General features: G+C 45.2%; 1 protein-coding gene across 6 annotated transcripts in view; it reads right to left on the reverse strand.

Moving 5' to 3' along the window:
* CSTPP1 (centriolar satellite-associated tubulin polyglutamylase complex regulator 1) overlaps positions 1-22,922 on the reverse strand; it is a 233,356-nt gene that overhangs the window by 15,937 nt on the left and 194,497 nt on the right. For all 6 annotated transcript variants that reach the window (XM_054523905.2, XM_054523903.2, XM_054523906.1 and 3 more), the window contains 1 exon segment: positions 10,937-11,021. In XM_054523905.2, the coding sequence (XP_054379880.1) occupies positions 10,937-11,021 (85 nt within the window).

Consider the following 22,922-nt stretch of genomic DNA (forward strand, 5'->3'; position numbering starts at 1 on the left):
CATAGTTCCTGTTTCCCAGGATTCTTGTGGAGAGTCAGCATGATGAGGTTATATATGCTAGTGTCTAACAGGCGCTCAGAATGAGCGCCGGCTGTAATCAGTAAGTATATTCTATCTGGTTTAAAGTGCTGGGAGAGCCCAAAAGAGCAAATAAAAACAGAGCCCAGAGGAAATGCGTGCTGCCAGCATCCACCAGGCAGAGGTCTCAGGCAGAAGCCAGCGATCTAGTTTCCAGTTTACTTTTGGGGGAAGCCAGCCCTCAGCCACGGCCAGAAAGAAGAGCCACTTTCCATGACTGGACTTCTTTGAGGAGGTCACATGACTAGTGTCAGTCATGTGGTGGCTGAAGGGTGTCCCCAAGTCAAGGTGTCAGTCATGGGGTGGCTGAAGGGTGTCCCCAGGTCAAGGTGTCAGTCATGGGGTGGCTGAAGGGTGTCCCCATGTCTGTTTGGGCTCACAGTGCACCTCTAGGGTTTTTGTTTGAATGTCAGGGCCATGAGAGAAGCAGCGATGACATGATGTCTGGTTACCTTCTCCAGGTGGGAGGAAAAAGGCTGCTACAAAGGTGTCCTGGGCCATTTCCTGAGGGTTGCTCCTCTTCTGGATTGTGTTGGAGGCACACTCGTGCTACACAAGCTGCCTCTAGCCTAGGCCCTTGAAGTGGCGTGGGGTGTCCAGGTCATTGCTCTGCCCTGGCTCCAGCCTGCACCTCCAGGGTACCCCAAACCCTACTTGCCCTGAAATGCCTAAGACGCTTGATCCAGAGGGTGTGGGAAACAATATGATGGTGATGATAATAATAGTGAATATTCACTAAGGGCTTACTCTGTCAGCACTACACACCCATAAGTTCATTTTCTGCTTGTATTAATCCTATGAGGTCAGTTCAGTGAGTATCTTTATGGAGAACGCAGGCATTCAGAGGAATTAAGAAACCTGACGCAGGTTACAAACTAGGAGCGAAAAAGCTATAATTCAAATACAGGCCTCTCTGATGCTAGTCACAGTTCCGAGACCACCTGCAGCCACTTCTGGTAAGAAAGAGTGGACTCTGTGCTGTCTCGTGGTAATGAAGCCTTCCTGCTGCCCCTTTCCCTTCTCCCAGCCTGAGTGTTTGTTAGAGCAGCTGCCCCCAGAAGGACTGGAAGCTTTGGCCTGGATGCTGCTGGTTCCCTGTAGAGAGCCTGAAGGCCTCATTACTCTGGAACCTCCCAAGAAGCCTGAGAGCTAGGGGTGAACTGGTCCACAGACCTTAGAATAAAGACCCAAACCCAATGTATGGCCTGTAAAGCCCCACTTTCCCTCCCTCTGCCCTCAAATGCCTCAAACTCCAGACCTACTGGCTTCTCTTGGTTTCTCCAGGCCATCACTGGTGAAAGCCTACCTTCTTTTCCATGCCGCTTACTTTCTCTGAAATGCTTTTGCTCTCATTGCCCTCTACCTAATCCCCCCATCATTTTTTATTTAAAGGAAATGTTTAGAACCTCAGAAAACTACAGAGAATAACGTAACAAACACCTGTGTCCCCACTAGCCAATTTTATCAGACCATAACGTCTTACTATCCTTGCTTCAGTTTTTAAAAGCTTTGTAAAATGCAGCATTACAGATACCATTTCAGCCACCTGTGCACCCCTCCCTCATCCTATCCTCTACCTTTCTTCCTTGGGGGATCACCATGATTTACTAAAACTTGGGGGTCTAGCATTCCTCTGCATATCTTTATACTATAATTAACTCATGCAAATGTCTGTTCTTAAAACGTTATATAGCTTTGTTTTGCTTTTTCTTAAACTCTATGTCATTTTGTAACTTTGATATTTTGAGGTTCATCAGGATTGATGCATATATAGCTATTCATTTTAGCTGCTGGAAAGAATTCCACAACTATGGTATGAATATGCCACACTTTATTCTTTCCTTTGGCAGAGGGATGTGCAGATTGTTCCAATGGCAGCTATTACAAACAATACTGCATGTTTCCTTATTCTCAGGAGTAGCTCTTGAATTTTAAAAATTTGCCTAAATTGTCTGAAAGTAATTGTAACAATTTACACTCCCACACACAGTTTATGAGAGTTCCCACTGTTTCACATCCTCACCAATATTAGTATTATGAGACTTTAAAATTTTTGCCAGTTTGATAGGTATGAAGTGGTATCTCAATTTAATTGGGAGTTTCCTGATTACTAGTGAGTGTGGGCATGAAAATATGCCCAAAGGTTTATTACTAATGTTCTTCTGTGCATTGCCTGTTTATATCTTTGGACTATTTTTCTACTGAGATCCTTAATCTTTTTCTTATTGATTTGTAGGAATTCTTTTTTTTTTTTTTTTTGAGACAGAGCTTCATTCTTGTTGCCCAGGCTGGAGTGCAGTGGCACGGTTTCAGCTCACTGCAATCTCCACCTCCTGGGTTCAAGTGATTCTCCTGCCTCAGCCTCCCAAGTAGCTGGAATTACAGGCGCCCGCCACCATGCCCGGCTAATTTTTTGTATTTTTAGTAGAGAGGAGGTTTCACTATGTTGACCAGGCTGGTCTCGAAGTCCTGACTTCAGATGATCCACCCGCCTCGGCCTCCCAAAGTGCTGGGATAGGCGTGAGCCACTGTGCCCAACCAATTTGTAGGAATTCTTTATAAAAAAGTTCTTAGCTGGGTGTGGTGGTGTGCACCTGTAGTTCCAGCTACTTGGGAGGTTGAGGCAGGAAAATTGCCTGAGTCTGGGAGTTTGAGTCCAGCCCCAGCAACACAGCAAGACCCCATCTTAAAATAAAATAAAATAAAATAATTTATGGAAAGCTGAGGCAGGAGGAATGCCTGAGGCCAGGAGTTCGAGACCAGCCTGAGCAACACAGCAAGATCACTGCCCCCATCTCTACAAAATAAAAAATTAGCTGGGCTTTGCAGAACGTGCCTATGGTCCTAGCTACTCAGGAGGCTGAGGTGGGAAAATCACTTGAGCCTGGGAATTTGAGGCTGTAGTGAGCTATGAATGCACCACTGCACTCCAGCCTGGGTGACAGAGCAAGACCTCATTTCAAAAAATAATAAAATTTTTTAAATAATTTTTTTTGGGGGGGACAGAGTCTTGCTCTGTCACCCAGGCTGGAGTGCAATGGCGCGATCTCAGCTCACTGCAACCTCTGCCTCCCGGGTTCAAGCAGTTCTCCTGCCTCAGCCTCCTGAGTAGCTGGGATTCCATAGGTGCCACCCCACCCGGCTAATTTTTGTATTTAGTAGAGATGGGGTTTCTTTTTAGTAGAGACGGGGTTTCACCATGTTGGCCAGGCTGGTCTCGAACTCCTGACCTCAAGTGATCCACCTGCCTCGGCCTCCCAAAGTGCTGGGATTACAGGCGTGTGCCACCATGCCCAGCCAGAATAAGAATGCAGGCAATACAGCCGGGTGCGGTGGCCCACGCCTGTAATCCCAGCTTTATGGATCCATAATTTATGTAGGCTGAGGCAGGCAGATCATAAGGTCGAGAGATTGGGACCATCCTGGCCAACAGTGTGAAACCCAGTCTCTACTAAGAATACAAAAATTAGCCAGGCGTGGTGGTGCGTGCCTGTAGTCCTAGCTACTTGGGAGGCTGAGGCGAGAGAATCGCTTGAACCTAGGAGGCGGAGGTTGCAGTGAGCTCAGATCACGCCACTGCACTCCAGCCAGGTGACAGAGCAAGACTCTATCTCAAAAAAAAAAAAAAAAAAAAAAGGGCAGGCAATACTTTAAATCAGCGGTTCTCAACGTGTGCTTCCCAGACCATCAGTATCACCTGGGAATTTTTTAGAAATATAAATTATTAAGCCCCGCCCTAAACCTACTGAACTCTGGGGATGTGGTCTGGCCATGTGTGGTTTAACAAGCCCTGGAGGTGACTCTGATGCATGCGCAAGTTTGAGAACTTCCCAACCCTTTGTCACTTTGGCCTCAAATGACTTACAGGTGTGATGATCCCCTTGGCCCAGCTGGGAGGAGGCCAGAGCCTGCAGGCCAGTCACAAGAAGTCTTGTCTTTACTGGAGATTTTTGTTATATATTATTTTCTGATTGCTGTGAAGTGCAAAAAGGCCAGGAAGCATTGTCTTTGGAAACCCAGGAACATCTCATTTTTTTTTTTAATCTGGTACTGTTAATAATACCAACGTAACTGTAACAGCAAGAAATTACTACTGGCCAGGCATGGTGGCTCATGCCTGTAATCCCAGTATTTTGGGAGGCTGAGGTAGGCAGATTGCTTGAGGTCAGGAGTTAAAGACCAGCCTGGCCAACATGGTGAAACCCCGTCTCTAATACAAATACAAAAAATTAGCCAGGCGTGGTGGCGGGCAACTATAATCCTAGCTACTTAGGAGGCTGAGGCACAAGAATCACTTGAACCCGGGAGGCGGAGGTTGCAGCGAGCTAAGATCACGCCACTGCACTCCAGCCTGGGCAACAGAGCAAGACTTCATCTAAAAAAAAAAAATTACTTATTTAATGTCTACAATGTGGTAAGCAATGTTCATGGTTTTGTTGGTGTTACTGAAATCTTACAAACACCCTATGAGTTAGTTACTATTATTATTATCATCCCCATTTTACAGATATAAAAATCTGAGAAGTTAAGAGATATCCTCAAAGTCATCCAGTTAATGGGGCACAGGTGGGATGTACATTAGATCTTTCTAATGCCATGGGGCCTGTGTTCTTCTAGGTCAAGGTTAATATTACCACTTCTAACGATTATGACAAGTTTACTCTGTGCCAGCCACCGTTTTAAGCACATCATATACTTCTCCTTCAATCATTACAACTATTATTATTCCCATTTTACAAATGAGGAAACAGGCTCAAAGAAATTAAATACCTTTCTCAAGGGCACAGCTAATATACTGTGGAACCAGGATTTGAACTCAAGAAGTCTGGTTCCAACTGCATGCTCTTAACCATCCAGAAAGCTTCCAGTCCATGGAGGATGGGGAGCGGGAGATGCTGTGGTGATCATTTGGGGATAAAAGAACTACTCCAGTTGCTGCAGGAATATGTGAGGTGGAGGGGATCTCTGGCTTGGCTGCTGTCATGAAGTCTGTTTGCTTTTTCTTTTCCTGTTTTTCCAGCTCACACCTGCTGCCCCAGGGCCTGGCCATGATGCTTGCAGCACATAAGGCAGGCGCATGTGGAGGCACCATGCCCCTGAACAGGCTCTGGCTTCCAGCTGCCAGTGGATTACATTCTTTTATGCACACATCATCACAGACTGGAGCCTGCTTCTGCAGCCCATCCCCAGACTTCAGTGTCCTGAATAAAGTAAGCCTGGCAGTGAGATGGGAGAGGGTAGTTCCTCTTCTAGCAATAGTAACTGCCTTGAAGTCTCTACCACCTCCATTTGCAGTTCTGATCAGATGCATAGCTATGTGTGTGGGGAAGCTGGGACCCTGACCTTCAGGACAAAATGAGAATAGTTTACAAAATCGGGGGATGCTTTCTGGGATACATACAATTTTTCTACATACGCACCAGCTGCACTACAGTGGGGAAAGCATGGCATTGGGAGGAGATGAGGTTGACACAGAAGCTTGATGCTTATACTCGGGGAGAAAACAAACTTATCCTATTTCTGAATTCATCTCTAACTGCAGCCAGTGCCATGTGGGTTACCCTTGGCCCTTCTGTTGTTACTGCCATTCCCATAATTCCTTCAGACTGCTATTGATATGGACTGGCTACGATGCTTCCTCCTGCTCAAACAGAAAGGTCTGAGGTTTCTGTCAAACAGCAGGCCTCTAGGTGAGGAGTGGGTAAGTTTCCAGCCGCAAATAGAGGAATACCATTCCAGAAGCCCCTTGGTATCAATAACTGTACAATTCTACCTTGGTATCGAGAATTTTTGGTTCTTACAGGATTCTACCACGTACACTCAAATCTTGTGGTGCTTTCATGTATCAGATTGTTCAGAAGGGTCTGAAGAGACAGCTGGGCAAATGCAAAGCTGTGGCTGCAGAGGGCTAAGATGCATATTGAAGGCTCACTCTCATAAGCTCCCTCACATCACGGGAAAGGGAAAAGAGGTCAGTATTCTGGAGTGATTGATCAAAACCAAGATCATACGTCACAGAGTGGTGGCAGCCAATGACCAGTACCTAAGCAGTCCCCTTCTAAATCAAGTTCTTTGAGGGGCAGGAACTATATCTTATTCATGACTGTAACCCCATTTGCAGAACAGCTCCCGGCACAAAATCAGCACTCAAGAAACATTTGGCGAAATGAAGTACTGACACAAACAGCAAGATGGATGAACCATGAAAACATTGTGCTATTAGGTTGGTGCAAAAGTAACTGCAGTCTTTGCCATTGAAAATAATGGCAAAACCACAATTACTTTTACACCAACCTAAAACATGAAACTAGTCACAAAAAAAACACTGTTGTTTTTGTTTGTTTGTTTGTTTTGTTTTTGAGACAGAGTCTCACTCTGTCACCAGCCTGGAGTGCAGTGGCGCGATCTCGGCTCACTGCAACCTCTGCCTCCTGGGTTCAAGCGATTTTCCTGCCTCAGGCTCCCAAGTAGCTGGGACTACTGATGTGCGCCACCACGTCCAGCTAATTTTTGTATTTTTAGTAGAGATGGGGTTTCACCATGTTGGCCAGGATTGTCTTGATCTCTTGACCTCGTGATCCACCCACCTTGGCCTCCCAAACTGCTGGGATTACAGGCGTAAGCCACTGCGCCTGGTTGTGTTTTTTTTTTTTTTTTTGAGACAGAGTCTTGCTCTGTTGCCCAGGCTGGAGTGCACCAGCATGATCTTGGCTTACTGCAACCTCCACCTCCTGGGTTCAAGCCATTCTCCTGCCTTAGCCTCCTGAGTAGCTGGGATTATAGACGTGCACCACCATGCCCAGCTAATTTTTGTGTCTTTAGTAGAGACAGGGTTTCACCATGTTGGCCAGGCTGGGTTTGAACTCCTGACCTCAAATGATCCACCTGCTTCAGCCTTCCAAAGTGCTGGGATTACAGGCGTGAGCCACTATGCCTTGCCAAGACCACGTATACAATTCTACTTATTTGATTTTTTTTTTTTTTTTTAAGACAGAGACTCACTCTGTTGCCCAGGCTGGAGTGCAGTGGCACAATCTCAGCTTACTACAACCTCTGCCCTCCAGGCTCAAGCAATTCTCCCACCTCAGCCTCCCAAGTAATTAGGACCACAGACGCACACCACCATGCCTGGCTAAGTTTTTGTATTTTTGGTAGAGATGGGGTTTTACCATGTTGAGCAGTCCTCCCCACTTAGCCTCCCCAAGTGCTGGGATTACAGGCATGAGCCACTGTGCCTGGCCTCAATTCTACTTATTTGAAATGCCCAGTGGATAAGTCTATAGAGACAGAAAGTAGATTAGGGGTTGCCTAGGGTTGGGGAAGACGGTGGAGTGGGGACTGAAGAGTAATGGCTAAGGGGTGTAGGATTTCTTTTTAGGGTAATGAAAACATTCTAAAATAGACTGTGGTAATGGATGCACCACTCTGGAAATATATTAAAAGCCATTGAATTTTATACTTTAAATGAGTGAAGTGTATGGTATGTGAATTGTTTCCCAAAAAGCTGTTAAAAAGAAACATTTGATGAATAAACAAATGAACAAATGAATATAGGATATAGTTGTTGCGGGTTCATGCCATTCTTCTGCCTCAGCCTCCTGAGTAGCTGGTACTACAGGCACCCGCCAACACGCCCAGCTAATTTTTTTGTATTTTTAGTAGAGATGGGGTTTCACCATGATAGCCAGGATGGTCTCGATCTCCTGACCTCATGATCCGCCCGCCTTAGCCTCCCAAAGTGCTGGGATTACAGGCATGAGCCACCATGCCTGGCCTTAAGTTCAGTCTTTAAGGATGCTGAGTTTATCTTCCCAGATTTTGGGGCTGAATATTCCTTAAAACAATCTGGGCCCAGGCTGGCTGTGGTGGCTCACGCCTGTAATCCCAGCACTTTAGAAGGCCTAGGTGGGCAGATCTTTTGAGGTCAGGAATTTGAGACCAGCCTGGGCAACATGGTGAAACCCCGTCTCTACTAAAAATACAAAAAAAAAAAAATTAGCCGGGCATCGTGTGCACACCTATAATCCCACCTACTCAGGAGGCTGAGGCAGGAGAATCACTTGAACCCAGGGAGAGGTGGGGTGAAGGCTGCAGTCAGCCGAGATTGCACCATTGCACTCCAGCCTGGGTGACAGAGTGAGATTCTGTCTCAAAGAAAACAAACAAAAAAATTTTTTTTAAATAAAATGATTTTTGCCCAAAGGGGAACGATCATGGAAATTTAAAGCTAACTCCATTTGGCCGCTTTTAAATTACAAGAGATAATCTCCCATACTTTTTTTTTTTTTTCAGTGAAGAAAAAAAATATCCAAATCTCCTTTGGATAGCAGATAAATTAAAATTATAAAACCTGAACTGCGGCTTTTACCAGTGGCCAGTTGCCATCAGGAAAGAAAATTATCCACTGAATAATGAGGGAGAAAAAACCTACAAAATTTTGCGTATGTGATCACTAAACAGGTTTTGCACATGACCAGCAAAAGTAGGTCATGAGCTGTTAGCTGCAGAACACCATGCCCCACCGTGAGGCTGGTGTCTGTCACTGGGAGCAATGGAGTTCCCATCTTCCAAGTCAATAGAGGAGCTGGTTGGCACGTTTCAAAAGGAGCGAGGTGATTCTTGGTGCAGTGCAGCCAATGCAGCTTTGTTTTCAGTGGGTCAAACCACAAAGCAGAAATGATGCCATGACACAGGGAGGTGGGAGCATGAGGAGACTCCTTGTGCTCCCAATCCCCCATCTCTGGGTTCAGGCTGACTGTGGTTCCAGTCCCGCCACTGCTACTTACAAGCTATCAGTATATTCGCACAACATTGTCACCCGTCTGAGCCTCAGTTCCCACTTCAGTGAAGTGAGCAGTAACAGTACCCTTCCCTCAATTGGGGTTCATCACTTTCACGCTCCCCTTTTTTTTGACATCCAGTCTTACTCTGTCCCCCATGCTGGAGTGCAGTGGCACAATTGGCTCACTGAAACCTCTGCCTCCCAGGTTCAAGTGATTCTCCTGCCTCAGCCTCCCAAGTAGCTGGGATTACAGGTGCCTGCCACCACGCCAGGCTAATTTTTGTATTTTTAGCAGAGACAGGGTTTCACCATGTTGGTCAGGTTGGTCTCGAACTCCTGACCTCAGGTGATCCGTTCACCTCGGCCTCCCAAAGTGCTGGGATTACAGGCATGAGCTACCGCGCGCAGCTGCTTTCACGCCCTTCTGGTCTCCAACTGCAACCCTCTTCATCACAAGTCACTGCCAACCCTTGCCCCCTCTTTTCTCAGAATATCCTCTAGGGGTGTGTGTGGGAGTGTGGGTATGTATTTGTGTGTGTGTTTTGTTGTTTGCCTAATACTCTCACCACCCTCCAACTCTGTCTTCAGAGCCGGAGGCTCTCCACAGAAACCACAAAGGATCATTTTAAAGGGAAGTAACAGTTTTTACAAGGATTAGGTGAGATAGTTAAGGTAAACAAATTTAAATAGAACAATGAAGGCAAATGCATTCAATCAATATGATTTAGGGAAGGTAGGCATTCTTCAATAAACATGATTTTTGCTGCACGTCCATTTGCAACCCTAGCTCAGGTTTTTGTTTGTTTGTTTGTTTGTTTGTTTGTTTGAGACGGAGTCTTGCTCTGTCGCCCAGGCTGGAGTGCAATGGCACGATCTCTGCTCACTGCAACCTCTGCCTCCCAGGTTCAAGCGAATTCTCTTGCCTCCACCTCCTGAATAGCCGGGACTACAGGCAAGCGCAACCATGCCTGGCTAATTTTTTTGTATTTTTAGTAGAGATGGAGTTTCACCATGTAGGCCAGGCTGGTCTTGAATACCTGGCTTCAGGTGATCTGCCTACGTTGGCCTCCCAAAGTGCTGGGATTACAGGCGTGAGCCACCGTGTCTGGCCTAGCTCAGGTTTTGAGTTAAGTAAGTAAAAGTTAACTGAGGCATAGTCCAATTACCTCATGTGGTTAAAAATTGTGAATGATGGTGAAACCCAACACAGAATTTAGGGGCTTCTAACTATTTCTGCCAAGTCCTGGTTCTGGACTGATCTTGAAAACCTTCTTCTGGCATAAATAATATAATGTGCCTTTCCTTCAACTGGGGCTTTATCACCTTTATGCCCTTCCGGTCCCCAACCTCAACTCTCTTCATCACAAGTCACTGCCAACCCTTGCCCCCTGATATGGTTAGGCTTTGTGTTCCCACCTAAATCTCAACCCGAGTTGTAATCCCCAGGTGTTGAGAGGGAGACCTGGTGGAAGGTGATTGGATCACATGGGCAGTTTCCCCCATGCTGTTCTTGTGATAGTGAGTGAGTTCTCAAGACATTTGATGGTTTTATAAGCATCTGACATTTCCCCTGCCTGTACTTCTCTCTCCCACCACCATGTGAAAAAGGTCCTTGCTTCCCCTTTGCCTTCCGCCACGATTGTAAGTTTCCTGAGGTCACGCGGAACTTTGAGTCAATTAATCCTCTTTTCTTCATAAATTACCCAGTCTTGGGTAGTATCTTTACAGTAGTGTGAAAACACACAAATGCAGCCCCTCTTTTCTCAGAATATCCTCTAGGGTGTGTGTGTGGGGGGGATTGGAGGGGTTTGGGCTTTTTCTGCCTCTTCATCTCACCACCCTCCAACTCTATCTTCAGACCCTGAGGCTCCCCACAGAAACCACAAAGGATCATTTCGCTTCCCTTTAGAAATGCAGAATGTATTATGTTTTGGGGCACATCCCAAATAGACCCCTCTCCCACTGCCAGTTTCTTCCCTAAATGCTCCTTTTTTTCATTTGTATACACTTCAGGTTTCTCTAGGAAGCAGTGGCCCACAGAGAGCTGAGTTGGTTTCAAGAGTCCAGGAGACGTACCTGGCTGCTTTCTGAGTGAGCTCCAGCGGGAAATCAGGACACAGTAATTGCAGCAAACAGTGATATTCTTTCATGGTCAGCAAATCTGAAGTGGAAATGGAGAGGAACACATTAGGTCTCTGCGTTTCAAGTCACTGCCCTCTTTTTGTTCATTTCATGAGTTTCAGACCTGGTCTTGGTAGAGCTGGTCTTTTAAAAGGAAGTCAGTGTTAAGGGTATGCTAGTCTCTAACCTCCAGGTGTGAGATTTTAAGATCAGTATTTCTACAAAGCTTTTCCAGGGTGGGAGGCATCCAGTTACAACATTTTGACCAAAGGAGCTTCACTGGTATGAAAATTGGTCGGGTGAAGAGAGCAAACAAGAGAGGCAACTTCATCAGCCATCTTTAGTTTGGTTTTCCTTGTATATAAAAATCTGGAAGAACAAGTCATTTCAAAGCCGGTTAAATCTGCTGAAATTCTCTGGCATGGTAACGTTTCCCACCACATGCCCAAAGACCATCCACAGAATATCTGGAAGCAGTACTAAGGCAAACAGTCTTGCTGTGTAGGGAGAAGAGTATAGCATAGAAACCCACAGACCTCATTACTCTGTCATCCAGTACTGCAGCAGGCTGGCCTCTTTTGAACGCCTGAACACAAATTCTGGTCATCCTATTATAGGAAGCCAAGACAAAGGTCTAAGATATACAGTCAAGGCAACCACATAATTCCTGATATACAGAAGCAATGCTTTGTGCTTTGGGAGAGGTGAGCCAGGATGAGGCTCTGTGGTCCAGCAGAGAACCCAGAGAGGTGAATCTCAGAGAAATTTATAGGATCCTGAGGGAGAAGAAATACACTGATGCTTAAGTTATTTTGTTGCTGCATGTACTGAAGGCAAAAGATTTTAGATCAGCCAAGGAGTAAGAATGTGTAAGTATTACCATATATCAAAGCGTTTCAAATATGGAAGGGCCTGGTAATGCTAAAGTGAGAGCAATCCACCCGGAAGCCTGCGTAATTGGGAGGAGGATGAGTGAGAGGAGAGAATCCAGAGGGCATGGCTACATTTGGGGAATGAAGATGATCATCATAGGCACTTGGTTTCTTTGGACCTAAGTTAGCCCAAGCCACAGGAATCCAGATCTCCTGCCCCTGTTAGTTTGGTTGATGCTTTTCCAAGACAAAAACCCCAAATCTCCAGGGAAAGGCCTGGGTTCCTAGTACTTTTTCATCAAAGCTTAATTCAAGGTGGGGACAGAGAGTTTGACTAACCACACTGCCAAAGTCAGAAACACCAAAGGAACAGACTCAGCGTCAATATAGGTCAAAGGATCAAGATGGTTTTGTGGCACTCTCGTCTTCCCACTTGCCTGACCTCGGGCATAGCCTGGCAGGAGGTCTTGTTCTTCAAGGGAGGGAGTCATCGCCACTCGTGGTCTCAGGCTTGGGGTGAGGAAAAAGGCGAAGGGAAGGGAGAAAAGCCACTGAATCTAATGTGTTCCCACTTTATTCTCTTTCCAGAACTCCCCATGTAGAGAAAAGAGAAGAGTGATTTCTGGCAGGGCAGGGAGTAAAAGGAAAGTTCTATCTTTGAATCATCGTGCTTTTCTGGGCTAAACTTTGGTGGATATATCTGATAGCATTCTTAGGGAGAGTCAGAGTGTTTCATAGGAACTTACATTTATCCCCCAAATTACCTACAAAATATCCTTGGGAAGATAACAGAATGAAGGAAAATGAAAAAATGAGAGAGAGAGTTACTTAATTAAGAAAGACAATGCTAGGAATCAACATTAGCTTCCTGGTTTCTAGACCCTAGGCCCTCTTCAGGTTTTTGATATTATTCTAACTCATGTACTTCAAATATTTGCTTCCAAGGACAGAAGAATGGTTTCCAAAAATCACTGCTGCTTCTCTAATATAACAAAAGCTCTTAAAAATAGGAAAAACACAATACATCCTGCTCACCACTTCTGGAACTTGACTCTTCTAAATGTTAAGTGAGGACAGCAGTCAGATAAATAGATTAATGAAAATGCAAGCAAATAAACAACTTTTAATTGTGGAGAGAGTAGTTCTATTAGTTGTTATTATTATTCTTCCACGCAGACTCTGTGTTGGGATGTGGAGAGAGGAGTTCTAATTCTACTGAAGTAGTGACCAGATAATGTCAAGGGCAGATGATTTCTGCTACTTCGAGACACTCCTCAGCTGTTGTACAGTGGGTATTGAGAGAACTATGAGTGGTAAGACTTGTTTCAAAATCAGAACACTGATAGGCATATGGGAGCTTGTTCCCTTTCTGCTCCATAGGCTAGGATTCAAATTTTGGCTCTGCGATTCACCAGGTATGTAATCTTGGGCAAATTGCTTAATCTCTCTAAGTCTCAGTTTCTCATCTGTAAAATGCAAGTGATACTGACACTTTTCAGGGTTAAAGTCAAGTGTAAGAGAGATGATGTCTATAAAGTGCTTAGCAGAATGTCTAGAACTTAGTAACATCAAACAATGGGAGTTTGTTTTGGTTCTGTTTTTAAATTCTGGAGGCGAGAAGAAGAGAGGAGGAAGGTATTCGTTGCTGAGTTTTTTTTTATTTTAAATTTTAATTAATTATTAATTAATTTTGAGATGGGGGCCTCACTCTGTTACCCAGGCTGGAGTGCAGTGGCATAGCTCACTGCAGTCTCGAACTCCTGAGCTCAAGTGATCCTCCCGCCTCAGCCTCCCAAGTAGCTGGGACTACAAGCATATGCCACCACACCCCACTCATTTAAAAAATTTTTGTAGAGACGGGGTCTCGTGCCGTCACCCAGGCTAGTCTTGAACTTCCCGCCTCAGCCTCCCAAAGTGCTGAGATTACAGGCATGAGCCTGGCTGTTGCTGAGTTTGGACACTTAAACACCTAAAAGTTTTCTGCCTTGAAAGTTCTCTGTTGGGTTGCCTGAGCCAAATCCGTTTTGAACACTGTCCTGCAGTGGCCACTCACTTCCTATTCTCATGTGCCTGCTCTGTTCCAGGCTCCCCATTATGATGAACAAGCTAGCAGTCCCCCTAGCTTCTGCGGCCTGCATTTGGGCACCAGTTCACCCTAATGCTCCTGTCTATTTTGGGCCCTTTGGCTCTTAGAACTGTCCAAGATCTCAAAGGCCCTTCTCGCAGCCCTTTGTGCTCCAGCAATAACTGTAAAGAGAGTGAGTAGTCATGGAGATCTGTGCTCAGCTCTTGAATTAACTCACTTAGGCTGGGCGCAGTGGCTCACGCCTGTAATCCCAGCACTTTGTGAGGCCGAGGCAGGTTATCACCTGAGGTCAGGAGTTCGAGACCAGCCTGGCCAACGTGGCAAAAATCCATCTCTACTAAAAATACAAAAATTATCCAAGCATGGTGGCAGGTGCCTGTAATCCAGCTACTTCGGAGGCAGGAGAATTGCTTGAACCTAGAAGGCAGAGGTTGCAGTGAGCTGAGGTCATGCCACTGCACTCCAGCCTGGGTGACAGAGTGAGACTCCATCCCCCCCCCAAAAAAATAAAAAATTAAAAAAATTAACTCACTTAGCCTTCACAGCATACTACCTTATGAAGTAGACTCCATTATTTCCAGTCCCATTTCACAGATGAGGATGAGAAAGTTTACAGGGATGAAATAAGCTGGTGAGCAAGGAGAGGAGGGTCCAGGGTAGGGGAGAGGAAGGGGACCTGTCTTCCCTGAGCAAGATCTCAGGCTGGGAGGGAGAGAAGGGAGGCTGATGGCAGGAGGAGCTTAACAATAACACAGCTAACATTTATTGAGCACTTCGTCTTGGGGAGGCACTGTTCTAAGGGGTTTACATATGTCACCTCACTAATCTTCACAACTATTATCCTCATTTCACAGACACAAAAACTCAGATTGTGCACACTTAATAGGTAGAACTGGAATTCAAACCCAGGCAGTCTGGCTCCAAAGCCTACCCAGCTAACATTGTCAGCACCTTGATCTTATCAGCTATAATGTGTGAGGCTTAAGAGCTTGTTTTCCCCTCCAAAGTAACTGCAGGAACTAAATAGCTCCAGATGAACTGGATCAAGGAGACAATTCAAGTGAATTGAGATTTTCCACATAAGAAACCGAGTCTGAAAAGTTCTAATTACTGTCAACAGGGAAGACTGAGGCTCCAGCACAGCAGCCTCAGTTAGGCCAGAGGACGTGGGCTGGGGGACCACTGTGCTGGTGGCCACACCGTGGTCTCTCATCCCCACCCACCTGCCAGCCACTCTTCTACCTGGCAGGTGCAGAGGAGGTAAGTATTGTGTATCAGTAGACACCTTCTCTAGAAATCCCCCCACAATTAGAAGAGTGTCAGCCAGTAGGTCCTGCAAGTTCAAAGGCAAAGACATAATAAGGCTTTGGTGTAAGATCAAAATCAGAACACTCTCCACAAATTTGTGTGTCTGCTTTTGTGGGTGGTCAGACTGCTAAACTTTCTTCTTCTAAGCCTTGCACTAGTTTCACCAATTGTGTGGCTGACTCCAGACCAGAGGTATTTTACACCCTTGATCCTATCTTCTCCAGAGGCAGCACAGCATAGCATTATGGTTAATAGCACGGACTTTGGAGTTAGATTGTTCGGGTCCAAATCCTAGCTTTGTCACTGACTTCAAGTTACTTGACTTTTAAGCGCTCCATGCCTCAGTTTCCCCATCTATGAAATGACAGTATGAACATTGCAGAGTTGTGAGTTAATGTAAAGTGCTTAGAACAGTGTCTGACCATCATAAGGACCACCTGTTAGTAGTTGCTATGATTATTTTAGAAATAAAGAAGCTAGGGCTCAGTGAGGTGTAATCATTTTCTCAAGGAAACAGCTAGGAAGAGGGCTGAGATTTAGACCTATGCCTAGCACAGGCTCTGAAGGTCCTGCAAGTTCCACCCTAGCAGGTGGGATCCAGCTGGTTTGTGAAGGACTTCTGATGTTAGGATTATTCACAGCAGGTGACTGACAGACTTTCTATCTAAGTTAAACATACAGGTGCCCTTCAGGCAGGCCACTTTAAACAGCACAGGGTAGGCAGGGCAGTTGTATTAGTGCAGAACTCTGACTTTGCAATCAGATGACCTGGCTTCAGAAACCTGGCTCCACTACTTGCCACCAGCATGACTTAGACAAGCTGTACAACTTCCCTGAACCTTGGTTTCCTTGTCTTAAAAGCGTAAGAACTACAGTACCTACCTAATGGAATTGTAAAAGATCAAAAGAGGTAATATATACACTTTTCTGAAAAAAGTTAGCAAAGTGCTCAATAAGTGGTAGCATTATTTTATAATTATTAACTGATTAAAACTTGAAGTCCTGAAATTAAGGAATCTTTGAACTTAGCTAAAGCAATTAGCACAATGCCTGGTGCATTGCAGTAAAAACCTGTTGAAGGAATTAATAAATAAAAACATGCCTCACATAGTGACCCAAATAAAAATTCATAGGGAAAAAGTTCTGGTCACTGTGTGAACACAAAGATAGGGGGTCTCCAGGCACAGGAGGCATTTCTGCAAACTTACAGGGGTATGAGGAGAAGCCAGGAGTTGTAAAGTGTGAAAAAAGGAAAATCCCCTATGTGCTAGGTACTATAACTGTCAGTAAACATGATAAACCATGGCCAGTGTACTACACTTCATGGGCTTGTTGGCCTTTGCACCAAGTGCTCAGTTCAATCAGCTTGAATATTTCTTTTCATAAGAATGTATCACCGATTTTCCTTTTTTTTCAACAGAGTCTCACTCTGTCACCCAGGCTGGAGTGCAGTGGCACAATCTCGGCTGATGGCAACCTCTGCCTCCCGGGTTCAAGCGATTCTCCTGCCTCAGTCTCCTGAGTAGCTGGGATTACAGACACGCACCACCACGCCAGGCTAATTTTTGCATTTTTAGTAGAGGCGAGGTTTCACCATGTTGGCCAGGCTGGTCTCGAACTCCTGACCTCAGGTGATCCACCCGCCTCAGCCTCCCAAAGTGCTGGGATTACAGGCATGAGCTACTGCGCCAGGCCATGTCACTGAGTTTTCCATGAAAACCAAAGGAAGCCTAGGGTTCACTTCACAGAAATTCACTTTATTGCTGTTACAACTCTAGCATGAATACTACTGCTTTCAAGATAAGCAGTGCCCTGACTCAAAATATTCTTCTGTTGGTTATACCCACTCTAATCCTAGAGAGTGTTAGATGAATTTACTTTAGCTAAGAAAATTAGTCAGAAATTGTTGATTCCCAATATATTCAAGGGCTAACTCATTCTCATTTGTAGGAAAAGGATGTCTTTTTGACATCTGGTCTGCCTTCTTGCTGTGGCAAGTCCTGCTTCTGAAGCTCTGTGGGAGCAGCTTAGGCATTTCTACATCCTCCTTGCAGACCACCATGCGTGCCCACATTTGCTCAGAACTGTGGTGGAATATAGCTGTAGATCGGATACCTCTCCTCTTCCTGGGAAATGGTACCTTTGCCAGGATCACAGTGGTGTCACTAAAGAAGACCCATGGAGGAGTGCCATATATTCATTCCTTCAGAGAAAACCTTCCCTAAAGCCTGAAGTCAAAGACTTTTAGCTCTAAATTTATGGGGGATGAAATGGGGCTCAGTCTAAATTCATTTGTGTGAGTGCCTATATGTTGGTTGAATGAGCTAGTGCTGGACAAGAGCTGAAGATAATGAAATGCTACAAGCCATGGGAGTCCCAGAGGACTAAACAGCCTCTAGTTTGTTGGCTGCATGATCTCAATAGGACTACCACAGAGGCCAGAGAATACCACAGCCCATGTGTGGACTCTCCAATTTTCAGCTGCAATTGTTTTTATGTTCTTTTATGCAGGGGTTGTGAAGGCTCACTCTAAATGACACTCATCCTCAGCCAGGCTGCTCTGCCAAGAGATGCTCGGAAGGACATGGATAGTTCGGGGCATGACCACACCACCCCTTCCAATCCCTAGGGCACCAAGGCTTTGTTACCAGGCCACAGCTGAGTAAATACTTCTCAGTGCTACTCTGTGAGGAGGGGGAAGGGAGTGAGGGACAGTGTGGGGGAAGGGAAGAAGGAGGCAAGACATCTGACGGCTTCACTCCCCATGTAGCAGTTGGTATCACATGTCACAGAAAGATTGCTAACCTACTAGGTCCATGTTCCTGTCAAGCAAAGCCCCAGAAGAGAAGGCTGTGTTATTCAATCTTATCTCCTCTGACAGCACTGTTGTTTTATATTATAAATGGAGGGAAATGATAATTAGTTGACTGAATGGGAAATGACCTTACAAAAGGAATGAGAAGCAATGGCCTCGAATGACACCTGTGGGGTAAAGTATTTGGGCCATTATGAACACTACCTTTTGCCAGCTCATTACTCCCCAGAGCATCTTCAGTGTGTTCCAATGGGGGCAGAAAGCCCCTTTAGTTTTTTTTTTTTTTTTGAGACAGAGTCTTGCTCTGTCGCCAGGCTGGAGTGCAGTGGCGCTGTCTCGGCTCACTGCAAACTCTGCCTCCCGGGTTCAAGCGAGTCTCCTACCTCAGCCTCCCGAGTACCTGGGACTACAGGTGTCTGCACCACGCCCGGCTAATTTTTGTACTGTTAGTAGAGATGGAGTCACCATGTTGGCCAGGATGGTCTCCATCTCTTGACCTCGTGATCCGCCCGCCTCGGCCTCCCAAAGTGCTGGGATTATAGGCGTGAGCCACCGCACCCGGCTGCCCCTTTAGTTTTATATTTTATTATGACTAAGCCAGATACCAAGCTAGAAATGTATTTAGTCTATTTCTATTTGGCAGTATCTTTGTTCTAAGCAAAGTATTAAATCAGACACAGTAACAATTTTATGGCAATGTTTAAAATGAACAAAAACAACTCTCCAGGAACTGTTTATATACAGCAGGTAAAGATTTAAAGAAATGCAGGCATTTCTAACCAGGATCTCAACATTCTCCCCAGGGTCATGTAGGACATACCATGGCAATCTGATCAGGTTTTTAGGCTAACCATGGCCATCCTGAGCCACCACTGGTGGCTTAAACCACAGGCCTGGTCTGATAAGAATCCCCTATACTGTGTCGAACCCTTGGGGGTCTGTTTATCACGATGGGGCCATTAGGGATTGGAAGACCAAGGCAAGGCTTTGTTCTGGGGGAGGTCCTGTCTTAGAAAGTGTGAGGACATGAAACACAGGCTGCACATGGCCAGGGTGGGCAGCCGTATAGCATTGTGGAAGGAGGCACCAGTGCCAGGAGAAAAGAAAGCCTCTCTAATAGCAACGGGGCTAGCTACTCTGGCATGGACACAGTTTCCTACCCATTATTGAGGAAATGGAAGGCAGTTTTGGACACCAAAATGTAGAGCAGGATCTTGGCACCATAAGCTCCCAAAGGCTCTGGCAGCCCATCAAAGAAGTGACTCCAGCCTAGAATTTGCACCACCACTCACGTGCTCATGCAGCTCCACCAGGTGTTACCACTTCCCGTTTTTCTTTGGAAACAGGAGGACAGGGTGGGCCCTGTGAAACGGACAACTCAGGGCCAAGGTATAATTCTCCTCCAAGAAGCAGGTGTTGTTACAAACTCCTGCAACTCATTCCTGTTCTTAATTGAACAGAAATGGTTAAACGGGCACAAGAGCTAAACTGGAGAATAAACCTTAATCCCTCCTAATGGTGACTAAAGGCAAGAGAAAACATCACACCCTCCCAATGGTGATATACCTCACTCAACCTTTGAAAAAGAGGCAGAATTTTAAATTTATTTCTGGGGGGTGTTTAAAGCCAGAATGAAGGTTTTTATGTTGTTTTAGGGGGGAAAAAGTTTACTACACAGACACATCATGATAGAGAAAAGAACTTGGTCTGACTTTGGCAAAGGATTATACCTATCTGGGCACAATTTTTCTAGGCCTCAGTTTTCTCACCTGTAAAATAAGGATGTTGTGAGCCACTGCTCCCGGCCTGAAAAAAATGTTTTAATATATATACATTTTAAAAAACAGAAATCTAGGTCTGGCGCAATGGCTCACGCTTGTAATCCCAGCACTTTGGAAGGCCAAGACGGGAGAATCGCTTGAGCCCAGGAGTTCAAGACCAGCCTGGGCAACATAGTGAGACCTCATCTCCACAAAAAATAAAAATGAAAAAATTAGCTGTGCATAGTGGCACATACCTGTAATCCCAGCTACTCGAGAGACTGAGGTGGGAGGATGGCTTGAACCTAGGAGGTTAAGGCTGCAGTGAGCCATGATTGTACCACTGCGCCCCAGCCTGGGTGACTGAGTGAGACCCTGTCTCAAAGAGATAACAAATGAAAATCTTGTAAGGAATCTCAATATTTAATATTTATAAAAACAAAGCCTTTTTTAGCCAACTTTCTCTTCAACAGCTCTCACCCAGACGAGAAGTTGAGGAAAGAAGGCCTGAGGTGCTACCTTAAAACTCTAGAGCTCTACAAAGGGCAGTTAGGCAGTTAGGCCCTAAAACCTAAGTGGGTCTTACATAGTGCAGTGGTTAAGAGTACAGGCTAAGGCTGGGCATGGTGGCTCACACCTGTAATCCCAGCACTTTGGGAGCCAGAGGCGGGCAGATCACTTTGTCAGGAGTTCGAGACCAGCCTGGCCAACATGGTGAAACCTCGTCTATACTAAAAATACAAAAAGTAGCTGGGCCTGGTGGCGCATGCCTGTAATCCCAGCTACTTAGGAGGCTGAAGCAGGAGAACTGCTTGAACCTGGGAGGTGGAGGTTGCAGTGAGCCAAGATCACACCACTGCACTCCAGTATGGGCAACATGACACAGCGAGACTCCATCTCAAAAAAAAAAAAAAACATAATCAAGGCTCCTGAATCAGCCGATCTGGGTCCAAATCCTGGTTCTTCTGCTAACTAGCCATGTGACATTGGGCAAGCCAATTGGAAATGAGAGTGAATAATAGTAATAATGATATGAATAATGATAATGCTAATCATGAATTTTTGAGAGGATTAAAAAATCATTTTTTTTTAAAAAGGAAGAGATGGTAAATTAAGGTGCTGGTACATGGCATAGATAAGCATCCAATCAACAGTACCTGCTCTTGTTATTACTTTTATTACTTTCCTTCATTTAAGGCACACAGACACAGGTGGGATGGCACCTGCGTAACAAAAGGCACAATTTATCAAAGTTCTCCTTCAGCTCCAGCCAGTGGGTGGCTGAAACGATCTTATTTCTTATCTCATGATTATTTTGTCAAGCCTTTGTTCTTTATTGATGAATGAATAACAGAGTTCCTGCCTGAAGGCAGGTGCCACCGCCACTTTCCCAGACTGTCAGTGCACTGCCAATCCTCTATTGCCTCACTTTTAATAGTGCTGATGGCTCATATTTGCAGACAGTGTAGAATTATGCAAACCATTTTCATATGCATTATCACTTTTGATCCCTATAAGAATTTTGTGAGGCAGGGAAAAGAAAATGGTATTAATTCCCATTTTTATAGACATGGAAAATGAGGCTCAGCAAGGGACAAAATTGCCACATAAGTGGTAGTTCCTGGATCAGATCAAGCCTTCTAATTCAAAGGCTGGCCTTTCTCTGCTACACAGGCTGGCTCCCTATGATGTCCTTTTCTTTTTGCTGTAAGTCTCTGGGAACCCAACCTGCTTTTCCTTCGTCTATGGATGAAAAACACCTGGCACAGTGAATTCCCACAGTGAGAACCCAGTAAATGTTAGCTGCAACTGCTATTATTATTTTGTTTATTATTCAATTTTATTCTTTTTTTTTTTTTGAGATAGGATCTTGCTCTGTTGCCCAGGCTGGAGTGCGGTGGCATCATGTCGGCTCGCTGCAACCTCCACCTCCTGGGCTCAGGCCATCCCCCACCTCAGCTCCCCAAATAGCTGTGACCACAGTCACACACCACCATGTCTGGCTAATTTTTGTATATTTTGTAGAGACAAGGTTTTGCCATATTACTCAGGCTGGTCTCAAACTCCTGAGCTCAAGTAATCCACCTGCCTCAGTCTCCCAAAGTGCTGGGATTACAGGCATAAGCCACCGTGCTGGCCATTATTTTAATTTTTTTAGAGACAGGGTCTCGCTCTGTTACCCATGCTGGAGTGCAGTGGTATGATCATAGCTCGCTGCAGCCTGGAATTCCTTGGGTTCAAGAGCTCTTCTTGCCTTAGCCTAGGTGGGAAGTAGTTAGACTATAGGCATGCACCCTCATGCCTGGCTAATTTTTTCATTTTTATTTGTTCTAGAGACAGAGTCTTGATATGTTGCCCAGGCTGCTCTGGAAATCCCAGCCTCAAATGATCCTTCTGCCTTGGCCTCCCAAAGTATTGGGATTATAGGTGTGAGCTACCGCACCTGGCCAGTGATTATTACTGTGAACATTTAAATCTCCCACTAGCTATTCCATCTCTTTCTATCACTTTTTGTCCTAGGGTGGCTCCAGGGTCAGATGTAGTCTGTCTGGCTTGTAACTTGCTTCCCCTCAAACTGACAGGCCCTTTCTATTTTAAGTGACTTGCTACTGATGCCTATAAGAAAATAGAGAAGAGACAACAAAATTAACAAACAGTTAAAGCCATTATAAGCCTGTATCTGCAATTTTAACAGGACTAGACACAGATTAGGAAGAGAAAAGTATATTTAATTTATATATATAAAAAATACTTCCCACTTTTTTTTTTTTTTTTTTGAGACAGAGTCTTGCTCTGTCACCCAGGATGGAGTACAGTGGTACAATCTCAGCTCACTACAACCTCTGCCTCCTGAGTTCAAGCAATTCTTGTGCCTCAGCCTCCCATGTAGCTGGGATTACAGGCATGTGCCACTGTGCCAGGCTAATTTTTGTATTTTTAGTAGAGACGGGGTTTCACCATCTTGGCCAGGCTGGTCTTGAACTCTTGACCTTAAGTGATCTGCCAGCCTTGGCCTCCCAAAGTGCTGGGATTACAGGCGTGAGCCACTGCTCCTGGCCCCACTACCTTTTTCTTTGCAATTTAAAATCAGGCTTATCAT

This window comes from Pongo abelii, chromosome 9 (assembly GCF_028885655.2).
Source record: "Pongo abelii isolate AG06213 chromosome 9, NHGRI_mPonAbe1-v2.0_pri, whole genome shotgun sequence".
NCBI lineage: Eukaryota > Metazoa > Chordata > Mammalia > Primates > Hominidae > Pongo > Pongo abelii.